The following is a 20052-nucleotide window of genomic DNA, read 5'->3' on the forward strand; positions in this document are numbered from 1 at the left end:
TCAAAAATAGTCTATCAACAACAGAGTTTGTACTGACTGACCTGGATGAAAAAGAGGGAGGAAAGGTTGTATTACAAAGTTGTTAAAGATCCAATAATGTACATTTTCTATTAATAAAGATGTACCTGATGATGATAAACTACTTAAAAATATTTTCTCGAGTCATATAACTGCATCACAAAAAAATGTCATATATCAAGTTAATATAGCACCGTAATATAAAGTCAATACATGAAAAAATATCATTATACAGTATTCAGACTGCAATTAAACCACACAATTGAGTGCATTCTCATCACTTTCACAATTCAGATAAAAAACAAACCTTTGTGTAGAATGCATTTTCTTCATCATCTTCCTCAAATTGTAAATCAGCAAGTGTCTCTGTCACCTTCTCTACTTCAGTTTCCCCCACATCTCCATTCACCGTCACCTAAAAAATATAAGAGTACAGGTTTAAGTTGTACAGTTCAGATACAGTTCTTGGGATACAACCTATGTATTCATATATAAGCCCTGTAACTGCTAACAATGACTTAGCAAAATAATGCAATAGCATGTAAGACGTCTGCAGCATATTGAACTGAATAAAATTCACTGATGTAGCACAATATGCAAATAACGTAAGGTTCTCCTACATCATTTCATTATCAACCCTTGCACCGAAGACATCATCACATAATATTCATTACAGGATTGTCGACTATCATATGTTTCAACTTTTTTTCCTCAAGCATGGGGAGACTACTTATAGGAATCAACCTGCTGTATTAGGGATAACACAAGATGCATCATGGATACAGGGTACACAAGACCCAAAATTACAGTATGTCAGAAGAAAATGAAAACTGAAAATGAACAAAGTATCAGTCACGCCCCAGTCTGATGATGTGGCTACCAAGCGAGGGTTTTATATATATTTTGCCAATCATTTTTATGGGTGCATTACAAATTTTTATATTAACCATACATTTTTTTCAATAAGCATAACCCTCAGTAATATCACTTAATCTAAAGTCATCCAAAAACACATAATGCTCAAATTTGTCCTCTGCAATTGCCAATGAACTCTCTAAAAACTATTATAGTACTGCATAAAAAAATCACTCCAATATTCAAAGCTAATTGCAATGTAGAGATAAAACGTACTTCTACCAAAGACTGGCAAGAGCATGATCTGAGCCATTATTTCTTACTTTACTAGTACAAATATCAGTAGGGAGGCCCACCAAGCTGAGAGAAAATGTCACATCAAAAGAAGCAAAGGTTGCTGAAATATTTCTCTGAATCAAAAGGACCTATGAATGGCTCTCCTTAAATTCTCATAGCACCCCAGGGTTACCATAACTCCAATGGTTTGGTCTACCAAACGTTATTCGTGCTAGCTACATAAGACCACATGGTCATTTCAAGTTTATCAACATAATAAGTCTGTGTAATAAAACAAATTCAGCATATAACACTAAAAGAAAATATGGATTCATCGAAGGCAAAAGTGGCTGAAAAATTCTATATATCATAAGAATTCAACTTCACCAAACTTCCCCTCGAAACCCAAATGAGACTAAATTTTCAAAGATATCACTGAAATATACGAATACTATTTTAATTTGCTCCTTCAGTTCACAGTTTATGTGCTAGTGGTACATCCAATGATGGACTTTTCTTCAAAATAAATACACACATCAGCAATTAAAGATGTAATCATGAACCATAACATTCATTTTTTCAAATATCAAAAATAAGCTAAATTGGGTGAGGTTTTCATTGGTTCACTTGATTACTGGACACATTTTCCCGTCCTTCATAGCCTTCCTTACAATACTTATCATCAAAGAATAAACACCAATGCTTCAAATCAAACTGCAAATCTTATCCTATTCTCAACATAATACAATACCGTTACAAAATGCTATCATTCATATTAAAAAAAATTGGAAACATTGTACTTTTACCCAAAAAATAACCTCCTCGATTACTAATAACAGTAATCAATTGGTAAATTATAAGCCTGTTAACTTTTTAAGAAAAAATAGCCAACCCATAGAGGCAGTCATCATCCCAGAGCATTTTTGAAACAAACAACAGATATGCAGGACTTTCTTCCATCAGCTATCAGTGAAATAGGTAACATTTTCTATTAGAAAGATTACCTAAATGTCATAAAAAAAAACATATGCTGGAATCACGCAAATTACGAAAATATTCATTTGAAAGAAATGTCAATCCAATTTACAGTACAAGAAACAGATGGATTTACCATACTATAAAACAATCATTAACTTTAACACTTCCTACCCGAAATCAAATCAGTCTACAAATTCCCTTGAACAAAATAACACAAATATTTACCATCTCATTCCTCACAGTCGTTACCCATCAGCACAAAGCAGGAGACATCAGGATACACTAACACAACCACCAAACCTGAACATTAACGCCCCAGACCAACACTGATCTCCAACATTTGTGTTGTCTAGAGCTCTTCACATATGGAGTGTTTCCTCTGTGTACTAAATCAACGATACATACCTGACTCTGGGTTGGTTGGGTCTTGTCTAACGGATCTCCCTGGGTCTGGGTCTGACTGCCCAGAGTGAGGTTGAACTCGTACTCAGAGCCCTGAGTGTCAGCCCCCAAAAGGTCGGCTTCCTCGGTGTCATAGAAGGTGAGACTTTGTGAGCTTGGGCCGTACGCGTCTACACTCATATTTAGATAATAACACACCGCTCACGGGGAAATCACAAGCTCTACTTCAACTCTTTTTACGTTCAAATTTTTCTTCCCGCACTACCATGTCGGGAACCATGATAGCAATATGTAAAGTAACCACATGAATGGAAACCTGTAAATAGACAAAAGAGCATCGGGTTATCGTTGAATCTTCTGCCTAGACTATATAAAGTTTGTTATATATATATAATCTAATATGGTAAAAGAAAGCAATAGAGTTCTCATACTTTACGATATCCCCGGGCACACGTCACCCATGCAGATCGCAATAGAAAAAAAAGTGTTGCACTTATCAAGACTAAGGGGATAGTGCAGCCCCACGCTTTTGCAACGAGAAGATTAGACGACTTGTGACATGGCATTTACTCCACAGGACACCTAGAAGGAGAATCAAATTTATTGTGGAGCTTACTTTCCGAAGTATTGCCTAAACATTCTTTTTTAGGGAGGTTCAACTACAAGTATTGCACATGTATGTGACGTAGTACATTTTATCATACATCAGCTAACCTTATTGCATGGATTGGTATCCCGCCTGCAAACAATATGAAAAAAAATCCTTCATCTGAATTATTAAAATTCGATTTATAGCTAGGCTAAACTCTCATGAACTGCGTTCTCATTGGGCTTTCGCGAGTTCCGTGGCCTGTTATTGCAATATGCTTTGGTTTACATCATCTTTGGTAAGTGTTGCTAAACTGATGTCAGGCTTGCCCAGCAGCGTTTTCCAGCGGTAATGATATATGGCTGTGACGTCCATATGATGTCATCACTAACCCGGCCTTCCTTCACCACCATCTCCATTCTCACACCGCCATCTCTTAGGGTTATGTTGAAGATATCCGGCACCACGACCCCTAGAGTTTTGTTTATATATCTCTATCTCACTGCTTCTAGCAGCTTTCCTCCCACACCATATATTCTAAAAATCTTCCACAAAGCATCTATCTATCCGCCCTGTTATATGCCTCCTCCGGATCCATAAATGACACACACGATTGCATGTTTTCCAAGTATTTCTCACACATTCTTTAAATGAACACTTAATATACACATCCTTTACCACTTCTGAAACCACACTGCTCCTCCCCAATCTGATGTGCACATACCTTCACTCTCTCAATCAATACCCTCCCATACAACTTACCAGTTATACTCATCAAATTCATGACTTTCTAGTTTAAACACTCACGTTTAGCCCTTTGCCATTAAGCATTGGCACTATAATATGCATTCCTCTAATCATCAGGCACCTCACCATGGAACCCACGTACACTGAAAATCCTTACCAATCAATCAGCAACACAGTCACTCCCTTTCTTAATAGATTCAGCGGCAATACCAATCACTCCAGCTGCCTTGCCGGATTTCATTTTCCCCAAGGCTTTCACCACTCTGCATGACTCTCCCACTTAGCATACTGCCCCGACCCAAACACCCTACATCTGCCAGTTTATCATGAAATACATTCAAGTCCTTCACATTACTCACTCCATCCCCTCCTCACCTCATCATTACCTGTTATTATTTCCCCTCCTGTCTTTCGCACATTATTTATCTCCATCCAAAACATCTTATTCTCTAAAGTTTGCAGATACTTTCTCACCCGTAATTCTCATTTGCCCTCTTTTTCAACCCCTGCATCTTGCACTTCCCTCCTGTCTCTTTCTCTTATACAGCCCTCAATCGTTTGCAATATTTCCCTAATGTCTCTTTTTTCTTTTTCACTAGCAACTTTATTTCTTCATCCCACCACTCACAAGCCTTTCTAATCTGCCCACCTCCCACCTTTCACATTCCACATGCATCTCTCGCACATGCGAACACTGCTTCCCTACATACCTCCCATTCCTCACCCATTCTCCTTGCTTTATTTACTCTCGTTATTTTTTTGCCATTTTACACTCAGACTCTCATGGTATTTTTTTCACACGTCTCCTTTTCGAGATCACTTGCTTTCACTACCATTTTTCTCACCGACATTGTTTCCTCTTTTCCGAAAACCTCTACAAGATAGCAATCAGACATCCACCACCTCTACCTTTCAACACATTTACATCCAAAAGTATCTTATACTCTAATCAGTTATTGTGTATTCCAATAATGTCCGCTAACAATCTTTCCAACTCACATCCTGATCCTGATTGTGTATGTCTGTATTCTTATACCAAGTATTCCTAACCATGAGTCCTTTTTCAGTACACAACTCAAGCTGTTCTCTCAACTTCGTACTCAAATCGCCTATCACTATCTGTTTCCTTGCATAAAAACTGCTGACACTCAAGCTGCTCTCATGATCTTTCTTCACATTTTTAGGTGCATCAGCACTAACAATTACACATTTCTCGCCATCCATTTGATTTCATCCACATCAGTCTAGAATTCACTTCCCTACACTTTCACACACTCCCAGATCTCCAGCTTTACTAGTACTACTCCTTAAGCTCTTGTATTTTCAAACACCCCTGACTTTAATCCTTAGACATTTCCAAACCATTATTTCCCTGTGAAACTTTTGTTTCATTCACGGCTAGAACATCTCGGTTTCTCTCCTCAAACATATCCCTACCTTTCTGTTCCTCTCAGCTACATCCACACACATTTACATACTCTAGCCTGAGCTTCCGAGGAGGATGAACTTGGCTCCTTCCATTGTTCCATGTTTGAAAGATTTAAATACAAGAAGGGAATCACCCCCAAAGTTCCACCCCCATTTTGTCACCTACAATCTACCAAAGACACGCAGGGAATACGGAGATAGAATTCTTTCCCCTCTATCCACAGGAATATATATATATATATATATATATATATATATATATATATATATATATATATATATATATATATATGCAAATTTACAGAAATGTGTATCTTGTAAGGACTAAGACATGCATTCATGAATCCGGGGGAAGGCTTTTTTATGGAATGACAGTGAAAGAAATGTACCACGTATAAGTAGTGGGGAGAAAAAAGTGTAATTCCATGTGGTGTATTTCTGTGGTACATCAGAAATAGATCCAAGGTCAATCAAAGTCCATTCTTTTGATTTAATTTTCTGGAAAGAGGAGTAAAATATCAACGTCCAAACCTAACTCTGTTAATATTTTGATGTATCAGTTGGTATGACTGACAAGAAATTAGTTGGTTCCCTTACGAATCATTCACTTCTTGTAAATATAAGAAAATCACTGATGGTTGCAAAAATGTTAGAAATTAATTTGATCGAAATTAAGCACATGTGTATGGTTTATGTAAAATATTATCAGTATGTATTATCATGTAGGTGACGGGGTCAATGATATTGACAGGTGAGCCAGCTGCCGCACCGGGAGATCTGTCTGCTGAGGTGGGTTCTGGTGTCCACCTTTAATATCATCACACACGGTATGGTGCTCTTAACTAATGGTACATTTGTATTGCTTCATCTTCCTCCTAATCTTAATTTACGTAATGCGGTAACTTTAATATACAGATGATAAATGTGTAGTTTTAAGGGCACCACCTTAATCATTGAGGAATGTGATTTTCTTCATGTTCCATCGACTGTGTACCACATTTAGAGTAATGACCCTTAAAATGCGATACTTGGGTCAGCCTTTTTTTATTTCTTACAATTATGAATATGTTTATAGTAGGAAGGGTATGAAGAGTAAGGAAAACATGGCGTTAATTAACATGAGATGAAACTTCCGGAAATGATAACTAGGGAAACCTTCCATGTGGAAAGTGCTGGCCTTGAATGAAATCTTTTAGTCTGTGTAGAGGTGTACAGAACTCATTAGCATTTATTGCATTCCGCTATATGATGAATATTTGCCTTGTGTTACATGTATGCTACATAATTGTCCAGAATAACTCAGTAGGCACTGCTGTTACCTTGGACTTGTGATTGGTTGAGTTCTTCAGTGCTAGTTTAGTGTGTACAGAATACAGAAACATCTGCAGATCATCTTTTTGGAGCATTTGTGTATTGGATTATTTTGAGTATGATGATAAAGGTTATGTATAGTGGAAAGAATTGTAGGATCAATTAATGTAGATTTTCTTTTACATGATTGTCGTTTCTCAAGCTAGTGAGGTAGCGCCAGAAACAGATGAAGAAAGGCCACATTTGTCCATATCTACTCTCTAGTTGTCATGTGTAATGCACCGAAACTACAGCTCCCTATCCAAAAACAGGCCCCACATCTTTTTACGTTTTACCCCAGATGCTTCTTGTGCCCTGGTTTACTGGCAGCACGTCAACTCCAGTATATCGCATCTATACAGTTCACGCTATCCTGTGCACATCTTTCATCTCTCTGCATGTTCAGGCCCCAGTTGCTCAAAATGTTGTACAATATCAATTTTCTTTAAGACTTAAAGTGAAGTACCAGTAAGTAGCACCATTGAAATAACTTGTAGATTTTGATAAAATGCTTATTATTGAACTCTTTATTCTTCTACAAATTCATTTAGTGTGGAGGTGTGTGTGACTAGAGTATGTTCTGACAAAGTGGGCATGGCTTTTGATAAGAGAGAAATTGGGTAAGAGCATTTTATATCAGATGTTGAGAGTAATTTTCTATGGAATTACTCTTCTGTGGATAGTTGGACAAATTTCCTCCTGGCATTTGTTCAGATTCTAGAGTTATTCAGACTGTAAAGCACAAATAACATCCATATAGTCATACCTGATTGAGTAATGTTAAGAATGAATGCGATAAGTTTATCAAGGTTTTGTAGAGCATGGTAAAGCTCTAGGATTGTCCCAAACACAAGAATATAGATTATTATTTAACTTAGATATGACGGCAGTTATGTGAAATCTAGAAATCTGAATACGTGTTATGTCACTCATAAAGGTCATGGTAAAATAAGAATGTACATCGTTGGCAAAAAATCAGAATTCATGGAAATAAACTAGACTACAAGTTCCTAAGTCAGTGATTTGTTCTGAAACCTTACATGTTATATTGGCACCTGCTGGATGACATAGACAAACAGTGAGGTTATAAAAACAGCAAATATAAGGTCTTGATCATTATAGATTACAGAATGGGAGATGCCATTTTAACTTTCATTGATTCCTGCATATACTACAAGAACTTTTAAACTTGATTTATTCAGCTTTTCATTTTCCCTCAAAATAATTGCCTTACCATCTGTTGCATATTCAGTTTTTATATCTGTGTTTGCCATTTCCTGTGTAATCAAGGCAGCTTGAAGAGCAGATGACCCAGCCTTTGAGGAAAAAAATCCTCTCTTGGCTTCTTCTTGTCCCCTCTTTTGGAAAGTAATTTAGTATTGCAGGATAGAAAATAGCTGAAATAGTAGTAGTAATATACCAAAAATCATATTCATGAGTTGGGGATGAAATGGTTGCTTACTGTACTGATTTTATAATGACATCTGTCACATTGCTGGTGGTGTATTTTCATGAGTATGACTGGTGTATTTTGACAAGAAAATTGAACATCAAGATAAATTTTGACAGCTAGAGATATCTTTTGACATGAAGGAAGTAGTCCACATGTGGGTGAAGCAGAAAGAAAAGATAGGCATGATATGTAGTCCACATGTGGGTGAAGCAGAAAGAAAAGATAGGCATGATATTTGCTCTTTTTTGCTCCTTTGGTTCTACACCTTCTCCAGTGTGATAACAAACAATAATTCATTATGCTATGAAGAGGGAGTTCTTATAATTCCTGTAAGTTTGCATTATCTACAAACCCATTTAGGCATGACTCAAGTCATTATAATGATTAGTTTTCAATTAACTAAGGCATTATTCCTTCTTTGGAAATCCATTCATTTAAGTGTCCTTTTGGGGGATAGTGCCAGATACCTTCTAGTTAGATGTGTATATGTATATTCATGCATTGACAAGTATACCGTAAATCTGTGTGGATATATTCATCATTGTGATTGGATGAGTCATTTATGATTGGGTTGTTGTGATTGGACCTGTGAGTGCATTATGGCTGACTTAGTTATGATATTCTTAATTTTTACTTGAGACCTTCAGTAAGGTAAGTGTGTTGCGTTTGGCTGAGGTTGTAGAGTGCTATAAGGACAGGATAAATAGATAAGATTTTATGAAGAAGAAATAAAGTGAACTTATGTTTTACAGGTGTATGTTTGTAAGCCGTGTGTTGCGTGGGGTGCAGTCTTTCATCATGTCCAGCAAATACAATGTTGTGTTTGTACTTGGTGGCCCTGGAGCAGGCAAGGGTACCCAGTGTGCAAAAATTGTTGAGGTGGGTATTGACAAAGAAATGTGTATATGATTTTTTTATTATAATTATCATTCCTGGGGATAGGGGAGAAAGAATACTTCCCACGTATTCCCTGCGTGTCGTAGAAGGCGACTAAAAGAGGAGGGAGCGGGTGGCTGGAAATCCTCCCCTTTCTTGTTTTTTTTTAGTTTTCCAAAAGAAGGAACAGAGAAGGGGGTCAGGTGAGGATATTCCCTCTAAGGCCCAGTTCTATGTTCTTAATGCTACCTTGCTAACGCGGGAAATGGCAAATAGTATGAAAAAAAAAAAAAAAAAAAAAAATTATCATTACATTATCATATAAACAGATTCCAGCTCAGTAATATTTTGAAATTTAGTCCATAATGAATGTCATCTTACTGATGTATCTTGTAGAGGGGAATGTTTATTGTACAAACAAAAAGTTGCATATCTTTTAAGTGTGGATATCATAAAAAACCGAAAGTATGACTTCAGCTCAGGTTCTGCAAACCAGGTTTATCAAACAGCTGCCTACATGTTGGACTATGTTGTGCCAGGATTATCAAACAGCTGTTTACAAATCAGATGAGGAAGAAGAGTAAACAACTACATTAAACGAAAAATACTGTAAATGTAGATTACAAGGTAGGAGAATACCACAGATGTAGAATGTATAGGCCAGTGGAAGGGCTGCTTTGAGAACAACATATGATGGGCTGCAAGGAAGGAGCAATGTTATAGGGGTCTAGAAGTATAGGTTCATAAAGAAAGTTGATGATTAGGAAGGAGCAGTGTTGTATATGTTACAAAAGACAGGCAATCTAGATGAAGGAACAACCTGAATGTGAAAAGATGAAGGGCTGTACATATATTCACCATTTGGAGAACAGACAATAGGCCTGAAGTTGTGGCTTTCTGAGTATGACATCATCTAGGAAGAGGCACTGAAACACATCAGATAATGGTTGTAGGAGGGACATTTTAACAGATAACTGACTACAATGATGGAAATCGTCTGGATAGCAGATGATTAACTGAAATAAGGAGCTCCCTGGGTATGACGGATGCTGTATGTAAGAAGAGACACCTAATACATAACATGATTAGGTGAAGAAATGGTCACTAATAGACAGTGAGCTGGGAGGAAGAGAACCATAAGCACAACACACAATCAATTGGAAGGAGGGACACCTTGAACATAATAAAACTACTGGCTAGGAGTACAAATAATGCTGGCTTGATAATTTATATAATATACTAAGTGTTCAAACTACAGAGATATAAGTTTGTTGAGCATGTCTGGTAAGTTATATGGGAGGGTATTGATTGAGAGGGTGAAAGCATGTACAGCACATCAGATGAGGGGGGGGGGGAGCAGTGTGGTTTCAGAACTGGTTGAGGATATATGGATCTATGTTTACTTTAAAGAGTATGTGTGAGAAAACATGTGCTGATACATACCATCTCTAAGAAGGGTGAGTGTTTTGACTGCAATAGTTAATGTCCTATTTCTTTGCCATTTACCAATTCCAAAGTCTTTGAATCTCTCCTCAACTCCCACATCATTAGACACCTCGAAACTCAGTCTTCTCTCTGATCACCAGTCTGGCTTCCGTAAGGCGTGATCCACTGATGATATTCTTTCCTATCTGATTGTCTGGTCATCATCCCTGAAAGATACTGGGAAGTCATGTGTAGTTGCCCTCGACATATCCAATGCTTTTGAGAGGGTGTGGCATGGGAATCTCATCTCTAATCTTCCCTCTTTTGGGTTCCCTCCCTTACTTTGCTCCATCATATCTATATTCCTCCCTGGCCGATCTCTCTCAGTGGTTGTTGACAGATCAAGCTTCCCCCCATTCTCCATCAACAGCATTGTCCCCAAGGTTCTTCTCTGTTGAATACAATTTTTTTTTTTGTTTTCAAAAAATTTTTCTTTTTCACAAGTAACCATATGCATTCATTTGCTGATGACTCAGCACCTGCAATTATCCATATCTTTCATTTCTGCTCTTTCTTCTCTCACCAGATCTGCATCTCATCTTGACAGTTTTCCTAGTAAACTCAGACTTGTACAGGAAATCTCAGTGGGTTAGACGAAATCTAGTTATGTTTAATGCCTTCAAGATAATTTCAACCCATCTCTCTTATCAAAAACTCCTCACAACTCTCGTCTCTTTTAACAGTTCTGTAATTTCACCTCCTGACTCGATGAACTTATTGGGTATTATTGTAACATCCACCCTCTCTTAGAAACCCCACTTAATGGAAATAGCTAAGTCTGCCTCTAAGAAACTGGGTTTCCTGCTTAGATGATGAAACTCCTTTTCTTCTGAACAGTTGCTCCGTTTATACAAAGGATTAATTCATCCTTGTATGGAATACTTTTGTCATATATCCTTACTTAACAGAGTTGAGTTGAAAGTGGTCTGACTTATAAACTATCCCACGCTAACTTCCAAACTTCACCTTCTTGCCTACGCTGCAATGTTAGTTCACTATCCCTCTTCTAAAAGTATTACCTTGGTTTTTGCTCCCAAGACCTGGCTGTTTGTGTGCCCCACCATTAGCTAGACTACACAATACTTAACAAACTGTTGTGTCACATGTGGTCATTGGTAGCTCAAGGGTGGACTGTCCAGTTTTGATAACTTTCTTTCAGTGCACCTCTTAGCTTTAGAACTCTTTACCTTCTCATGTCTTTCCCATTAACTGTGACCTGGGACATTTTAAAAGACAGGTTTTTTACTTCCAACATTTTGTAAATACTACTTTCCCTTGTCAATTTGTAAATACTTTTCCTTGTCTTTTCTCTTTCCCTTTCATATTCCTCACTATACTTCAATTAAGGCCCAATTATCCTTGCCTGGAGTCTCCAACATAAGAAAAATAATCAATAAAACTATCTACATTTTCATATGTAAAAAAATCCATAAAACTATCAACATTTTCATGTGCAAAAAAATATCCATAAAACTATATACATTTTCATATGGTGCTGTAGCAGCATGATGTTTTACTGCTTCCTTTAACTAACCCAAGTATGAGAAATCTAATAGAGCTACTGTATGGCATCTCATGAAGGGTGGCATTGTGCAACATTAGCACCAACATGTATGTTCCAACACACTCCATATCCCTTTTGAAAGCAGGAATCCCAGTACTGTATCATCTCCAGTGTATGGGAAAAATGAGAGATTATATGTGTATTATTTTCAGTGAAAAGATTGACATCAATTTTTGTTTTTTCCCAGCCATTACAAATGTATTCTTGATATTATCTTTTTGATATTCCAGGAATATGGATACCTTCATCTCTCAGCCGGTGATCTTCTTCGAGAGGAGCGGGATGAAGCAGGAAGTGAATATGGAGAGCTTATTGAGGGTCATATCAAGAATGGTACCATTGTTCCCGTAGAGATAACATGCTCCCTGCTTGAGCGTGCCATGAAGGTACCGACAGTGTTCTTTTGTGCTGCTGCTGTTGAATAGTAAAATGCTTGCATTACTTGCAGTAGTTTACTTGTGCTTTGTTAGAGATTATTCTCCTTTTATTAATGTAAGGACTTCTTATTCATCTTCCTTGTGAGATATTCAAATTTCAAGTTTTTACTGCATGTATGTATGCATGGCCTTTCTTTTGTTTTTAAATGTAAACATGAAAGGCAGTTGATCGAGTAAGTAATAATAGGGTAAGAGAGATGTGTGGTAATAAAAAGAGTCTGGTTGAGAGAGCAGAAGAGGGTGTTTTGAAATTGTTTGGTCACATGGAGAGAATGAGTGAGGAAAGATTGACCAAGAGAATATATTTTTTTTTTTTTTTTTTTTTTTTTTTTTTAAATATTTGCCATTTCCCGCATTAGCAAGGTAGCGTTAAGAACAGAGGACTGGGCCTTTGAGGGAATATCCTCACCTGGCGAAAGAATAGCCCATCCCACCCACATACACATGTATATACATACACGTCCACACACGCAAATATACATACCTATACATCTCAACGTATACATGTATATACACACAGGCATATACATATATACACGTGTACATAATTCATACTGTCTGCCTTTCTTCATTCCCATCGCCACCCCGCCACACATGTAATAACAACCCCCTGCCCCCTCATGTGTGCGAGGTAGTGCTAGGAAAAGACAACAAAGGCCCCATTCGTTCACACTCAGTCTCTAGCTGTCATGTAATAATGCACCGAAACCACAGCTCCCTTTCCACATCCAGGCCCCACAGAACTTTCCATGGTTTACCCCAGACGCTTCACATGCCCTGATATATATATATATATATATATATATATATATATATATCCGCTGACAGATCCACTCCCAGATATCTAAAACACTTCACTTCCTCCAGTTTTTCTCCATTCAAACTTACCTCCCAATTGACTTGACCCTCAACCCTACTGTACCTAATAACCTTGCTCTTATTCACATTTACTCTTAACTTTCTTCTTCCACACACTTTACCAAACTCAGTCACCAGCTTCTGCAGTTTCTCACATGAATCAGCCACCAGCGCTGTATCATCAGCGAACAACAACTGACTCACTTCCCAAGCTCTCTCATCCCCAACAGACTTCATACTTGCCCCTCTTTCCAGGACTCTTGCATTTACCTCCCTAACAACCCCATCCATGGAACCATGGAAGCGGAAGTGGATCATAGGGTGGGGGAGGGGGCGAAAATTTTGGGAGCCTTGAAAAATGTGTGGAAGTCGAGAACATTATCTCGGAAAGCAAAAATGGGTATGTTTGAAGGAATAGTGGTTCCAACAATGTTGTATGGTTGCGAGGCGTGGGCTATGGATAGAGTTGTGCGCAGGAGGATGGATGTGCTGGAAATGAGATGTTTGAGGACAATGTGTGGTGTGAGGTGGTTTGATCGAGTAAGTAACGTAAGGGTAAGAGAGATGTGTGGAAATAAAAAGAGCGTGGTTGAGAGAGCAGAAGAGGGTGTTTTGAAATGGTTTGGGCACATGGAGAGAATGAGTGAGGAAAGATTGACCAAGAGGATATATGTGTCGGAGGTGGAGGAAACGAGGAGAAGAGGGAGACCAAATTGGAGGTGGAAAGATGGAGTGAAAAAGATTTTGTGTGATCGGGGCCTGAACATGCAGGAGGGTGTAAGGAGGGCAAGGAATAGAGTGAATTGGAGCGATGTGGTATACAGGGGTTGACGTGCTGTCAGTGGAGTGAATCAAGGCATGTGAGGCGTCTGGGGTGGACCATGGAAAGCTGTGTAGGTATGTATATTTGCGTGTGTGGACATGTGTATGTACATGTGTATGGGGGGGGGGTTGGGCCATTTCTTTCGGCTGTTTCCTTGCGCTACCTCGCAGACGCGGGAGACAGCGACAAAGTAAAAAAAAAAAAAAAAAAAAATATATATATATATATATATATATATATATATATATATATATATATATATATATATATATTTTTAAACTATTCGCCATTTCCCGCGTTAGCGAGGTTGCGTTAAGAACAGAGGACTGGGCCTTTTTTGGAATATCCTCACCTGGCCCCCTCTGTTCCTTCTTTTGGAAAATTAAAACGAGAGGGGAGGATTTCCAGCCCCCCCGCTCCCTCCCCTTTTAGTCGCCTTCTACGACACGCAGGGAATACGTGGGAAGTATTCTTAATCCCCTATCCCCAGGGATAATATATATATATATATATATATATATATATATATATATATATATATATATATATATATATATATTTTTCTTTCAAACTATTCGCCATTTCCCACGTTAGCAAACATCTGATCCACACATCCTCTACCATTTCTGAAACCACACTGCTCTTCCCCAGCCTGATGCTCTGTACATGCCTCCACCCTCTCAATCAATACCCTCCCATGTAATTTCCCAGGAATACACAACAAACTTATGCCTCTGTAGTTTGAACACTCACCTTTATCCCCTTTGCCTTTGTACTTTGGCACTATGGATGCATTCTGCTGATCCTCAGACACTTCACCATGATCTATATATGCAATGAATATCCTTACAAACCAATCAACAATATAATTGCCCCCTTTTACAGTAAATTCTACTGCAATACCATCCAAATCCACCGCCTTGCCGGATGTCATCTTCCGCAAAGCTTTCACTACCTCTTCTATCTTAACCAAACCATTCTTCCTCACCCTTCCACTTCGCACACCACCCTGACCAAAACGCCCTATATCTGCCACTCTATCATCAAACACATTCAACAAACCTTCAAAATACTCACTCCATCTCCTTCTCACTTCATCACTACCTGTTATTACTTCCCCACTTGCCCCTTCATGGGAAAATGAAACAAGATGATTTCCCAAGTGCACTTTCGTGTAATAATCACATCATCAGGGGAGATACAAGAAAGAAATATAACAGTCAGTTGAGATACAATGAAGAGACGTAGCTAGGACGCCATTTGCTAAACAAGTGATTACCCAATTGGAGGTCAGGTACATTCGAGTCTGGCAACAAGCATATCATAAACAAATTTTATCAGTAATAAAGATATCCAGTTTGTATAGATCTTCACTGATATAATGTTAAAATTCTTTGTGTATTTAATAATAGAAGATTCAGTGATATTTCACGTGGTACAGGAGTTAGAGTTAATAACTGAGATGGCACTACTCCAGTCAGTACAGTGATCATAATTTTTAACATGATTAAACAAGGCATTTGATTTATATCTTGTTCTTATACTATATTTATGTTGCTTAAGTCTTATAGAAAGATCCTTACCAGTCTGCCCAACATAAAACTTAATCACAATTTCTATATGTCAAAACCAGTGGATCCTAATTGCCTTAAAAGGTTTATAAGAGCTATTAAAGCTTTAAGAGATATGGCTTTTTTCAAATTTGAATCTTAGCATTGCATCCTTCATGCATATCCTGTTGTAATACGGGATGAGCTTGATGCATCTTGCTGGCAGCATCACTTATCATGTAAATATGTCTCCAGCCAGTATATTATGTTTGCAGATGTACTCTGCCTATAGTATTTTTTGCCGAGACCCAAATGCTTATACAGGTCTCCAGGTCTCCTGTTGATATACCAATAAAGATGAAGCAGAGCCATTATCATGAGGCTAGAAGGTGGTGATCGGCTGTGTAATGTAACATGCTCCTATGTGGTCAGGTTTGTGGTTCATACCACATGTGGTTTCTCCCAAAATACAAGGACACTATTGGTCTGGCTTCACCAGCATCAGTCTAGTTACTAACCCATTAAGTTAATACTTATGTTAATTATATTTAAGTTAACTCTACATTTGTATAACTTATTGAATAAGGCATGCACAGGATAGAGTGAATTGGAATAGTTTGGTATACTGGGGTTGATGTGCTGTCAGTGGACTGAACCAGCGTAAACTATGGAAAGGTCTGTGGGGTCAGGTTGCGGATAGGGTGTGGTTTCAGTGCATTACACGACAGCTACAGAATGGATGTAAGCACACGTGGCCTTTCTTCGTCTATTCCTGGCGCTTCCTTGCTAATATAGGAAATGGCCATCTGGTGTGAAAAAAAAAATCATATTGGTTTTGTTCAAGGGGTCTGTTAGGTACAACTGTTGGACTCCAATTACACAGCTTTTGGGAAAAAATATTGCATATTTCATGGTGTAGGTATAGTGTTTATGGCACCAGAAGAGGCTTTTCCGTCATCGTAGGAAATTTATACATAAATGCATTTCCTAACTGCAAGACATTAAAACAAGTTTATTTCTTGTCTGGCTGATGAATTCATGATTTGGGAATGAGTTGTCTGTCAAGTCAGCAGTTTCTGTAAATACTTAGCATTTTCTGAATTATGAAACTAAAAATGATAAATGTCTTGTACTTTGCAGATATAATGCATATCTTCAAACAAATTGAAAAATACCCCCAGTAGAAGTGAGCTTTAGTTTCCCAAATTTAACACATTTGAGAAAAATGAATTTGTGATATGGATGATCTTCAAATCATTGCAAGGTTTACACCTTAAGCTTGCATTAATGCTAATGTTAACTGTGTGCTTTCCACACTTAAGAAGATCACTGAAGAAAATGGTGTCTGATCAGATAAATAGACATCGGTTTTGAAATCCATAAATATACAGATCTTTCGATAATAGCTGGTAGATTGGCCAGTATATAAATATTTCTGTTCATATTTCAGAAATCTGAAAAAGATAACTTCTTGATTGACGGTTTTCCACGCAACCAAAATAATCTAGAAGGATGGAATAAGGAAATGGGAGAAAAAGTAAATTTGAAATTTGTCCTCTTCTTCGAGTGTCCTTTAGATGTAAGTATAATGAAGAGATAAACAGGTAACCAGTCTTATACCATATATTTGAATAATATTTTCATTAGGTGTACTGTACACCATAATCTTATTAGCATTGTAAACATAATTTTTTGTTTGCTTTTTCTTTTTATTTCGAGTTGGTATTGATGATATTGGTGAATATACGTCTTTGAATTAATATTTATTCAAATGTGATACTACAGAATTAATTGTTTGTGTGTCAAACATTTATTCACATGTGTTACAAACAGATGTAATTGTTTTGTTATACTGAATTTTACTTTGTCTTGTAGGTTTGCACCCAACGCTGCCTTGATAGGGGTGCAGCTGGTTCAGGGCGTTCTGATGACAACATTGAATCTCTAAAGAAGCGATTTGAAACTTATATGAATGCCACAATGCCTATTATTGATCATTATGATGCCATTAACCTTGTGAGGACAGTGAATGCCACAGGAACTCCTGAAGAAATTTTTGAAGAAGTGAAGAAGCTCTTCAGTTAAATCCAGGTCTATTAATGATATCCATACTGCAAGGGACTCGACAATAGCTTTAAAATAGACTAAGATTAGGATTACAGTCACGTTATCATGAAACTGGTAAGCAGCTAAAAGACAGGAGTTTTCCAGATAAGTGTGTAGAGCTCTGATTACAGTGTATGCATATGCTATCATTTCTGTGGGCACTTGTTTTTCCATAGAACCATAGTGCACTAAATAGTCTTTTACATTTTATAATATAATTTAAATGTTGATCTTTATTTTGAACTTTCTACTTTATTAGTGGTAGATATAAAAACTTTCTTAGTATAGTCCATACCTTTCTAACACTAAAAACGATAGTCCATACATTTTGCACTTGTTCTACTTTTCCTTTAACCATTTTGGTAAAAATGACATGATTATGGCATATTACATGTAGGCTCTCCCTCTACTCTCACAGTGCTCACTCTTTAAATCCATTTGAATTTAAAACCAGGAAGTTCTCATTTTATTTAGAACATGCAGATAACTGTTGTATGACGAGTTTGAATTTTAAGATATTATGATTTTTGTTATTTATGGTTGTTGAGTTGTAGAAATATTTGTGGTTAGTGTAGTGTTGTACCAGTTAGAACAGTGGTTCTGAACCTGGGTTCTATGGACCCCAAGGGGACATATAGAGCCTCAGCAGGGATATACGAGGTATTCTGCAGAACTAAAGTTTGCAGAATGAAAAACAAAAGATTAGAGTTGCAGAATAATTTGAACTCTCAGTATTTCACAGTTGTTGTATCTTGTCTTTTTGATGATACTCTATTTGGTTTGAACACAAGAATAAAGATGACAGTCATCAATGAGAGGGGGAACATTATGACTCACCGATCAAAAAAAAAGATTCAGAACCACTAACGTAGAGGGGTCATAGCTTACATCCATTAACTTTGTTGATAGAACATAGTCGTGGATCCTTAGATGTGTAGATTTTTTTTTTTTTTTGGAAAAATTGAGCCATCCCTTTCATGAGTAATGTAAATCTAAGTTTAAAAATTTGATATATTTACATCACCATTTATTACTGACCTCACATAGTACCATGATTATGATAGAAGTAGCATGAGTGTTAATTTTAATGCAAAATAGTTTTTTCATGTATCACCGATTAGTTGATTTTCTTAAAGCATTTTAATTACAGTGTGTTTCTCTTCAGCACATTCATGTATAACCTTGGATTTTTTCACACGTGTATCATGGTTTTAATTCAGAGGTGTTTATATTTAGTGTGCTACAAATTTAGAATATTGCATCATTCTTTGAAATGTATTCACCGTAGTTGTTAGTCCGTGGCACGTGAAATTATTAAAAAAGAATAGAATGTGCTTTAGTTTATATCAGTATTGTGTGATTATGCTGACTGAAGTTATTAGTGTCCCATCATCTCATATTAAGTTGCAAAAATTAGAAAATTAAAGTTACATAGAGCTTTTGCAGTTCACTAACCCCTTTTGCATTGCATAAAGTCATGCTAATTATTGCATTCAGGTTTATAATCAGGAGGGTAGAGCAAAAAAAGTAATGTGTATTGACATTTTTTCTACGTCTAGCTACAATTTAAACCCATTAATTGCTGATGTGCTGTTTACACCACAGAATACCTTGGGCAGTTTACTGCAAGTGTGTGTCATATGAGGCATGTAAAGACCTCACCATTTTTGTCTTTACGAGGCTCCTGCAGCACTTAGGAAGATAGTCGATTTCATAGATCATAAAGTATTGTGATGACTTTGCATCTATGAGCAGGGAAATAGTCGTAAGTGCTCGGTGTCTTCGATATGGCAGTTGCAATGTGGGCATGAAGGGTCCTGGGATATATTGGAAAAGTGTTTATGTTGTCCTAGTGGGTGATGTCCAGAATGTAGATAGGAGAGTATGGCTTATGATTGTTTGGGGAATGTTGTCCTGGTGGGTGATTTCCAGAATGTAGATAGGGGAGTATGGCTCAAGATCATTTGGGGAGTCCAGTTTCTGATGAGTGCATGTCTGGTGAATTGGAACTTAAGACAGTTGGGAGATCAGTTTTGTGCTTGTCAAGTTGGTCCATTATGTATGTCTTTACTTAGAATTGTTTTAATTGGGGATGAGGGGATCTAAGAGTAGAGGTTATTGAAGTGCAAGGCATTTGGTTTTCATTTTTACTAGGGGTTGGTGGTTAGTTGTGGTTTGAATGGGAAGGGGTCTTGTTCTGTTGCATAGAATGGAGTGCTGAGCATGTTGAGGTTGGGGAGGGGTGAAAGTCCGCAGA

General features: G+C 37.4%; 2 protein-coding genes across 5 annotated transcripts in view; one reads left to right on the forward strand and one right to left on the reverse strand.

The window, feature by feature from the left end:
- Positions 1–2824, reverse strand: part of Upf1 (Upf1 RNA helicase) — a 30239-nt gene extending 27415 nt beyond the window's left edge. Inside the window, exons 1-2 of one of the 2 annotated variants that reach the window (XM_071681906.1) lie at positions 2533–2824; positions 326–433 (exon numbers count right to left, since the gene is read on the reverse strand). In XM_071681906.1, coding sequence (XP_071538007.1) covers positions 326–433; positions 2533–2709 — 285 coding nt within the window. In that variant the 5' untranslated portion in view covers positions 2710–2824. The remainder of the gene's footprint in view (positions 1–325; positions 434–2532) is intronic. The other variant, XM_071681907.1, reaches the window with a different exon arrangement.
- A 176-nt stretch (positions 2825–3000) lies between these two features.
- On the forward strand, positions 3001–19233 carry Cmpk (cytidine/uridine monophosphate kinase Dak1). Of its 3 annotated transcripts, XM_071681912.1 has the most exons (6): positions 3001–3153; positions 6045–6082; positions 8849–8975; positions 12252–12407; positions 17140–17268; positions 17565–19233. In XM_071681912.1, exons 3-6 carry the CDS (start codon positions 8853–8855, stop codon positions 17772–17774), a joined length of 618 nt encoding a protein of 205 aa, XP_071538013.1. In that variant the 5' UTR covers positions 3001–3153; positions 6045–6082; positions 8849–8852; the 3' UTR covers positions 17775–19233. The 3 variants fall into 3 exon arrangements, with proteins under 3 accessions (XP_071538013.1, XP_071538011.1, XP_071538012.1); XM_071681910.1 differs by lacking the exons at positions 3001–3153; positions 6045–6082 and adding an exon at positions 3185–3205; XM_071681911.1 differs by lacking the exon at positions 3001–3153 and having other exon boundaries at positions 6039–6120.
- Positions 19234–20052: the final 819 nt, after the last annotated feature.

The sequence above is a fragment of the Panulirus ornatus genome, chromosome 33 (genome assembly GCF_036320965.1).
Source record: "Panulirus ornatus isolate Po-2019 chromosome 33, ASM3632096v1, whole genome shotgun sequence".
NCBI lineage: Eukaryota > Metazoa > Arthropoda > Malacostraca > Decapoda > Palinuridae > Panulirus > Panulirus ornatus.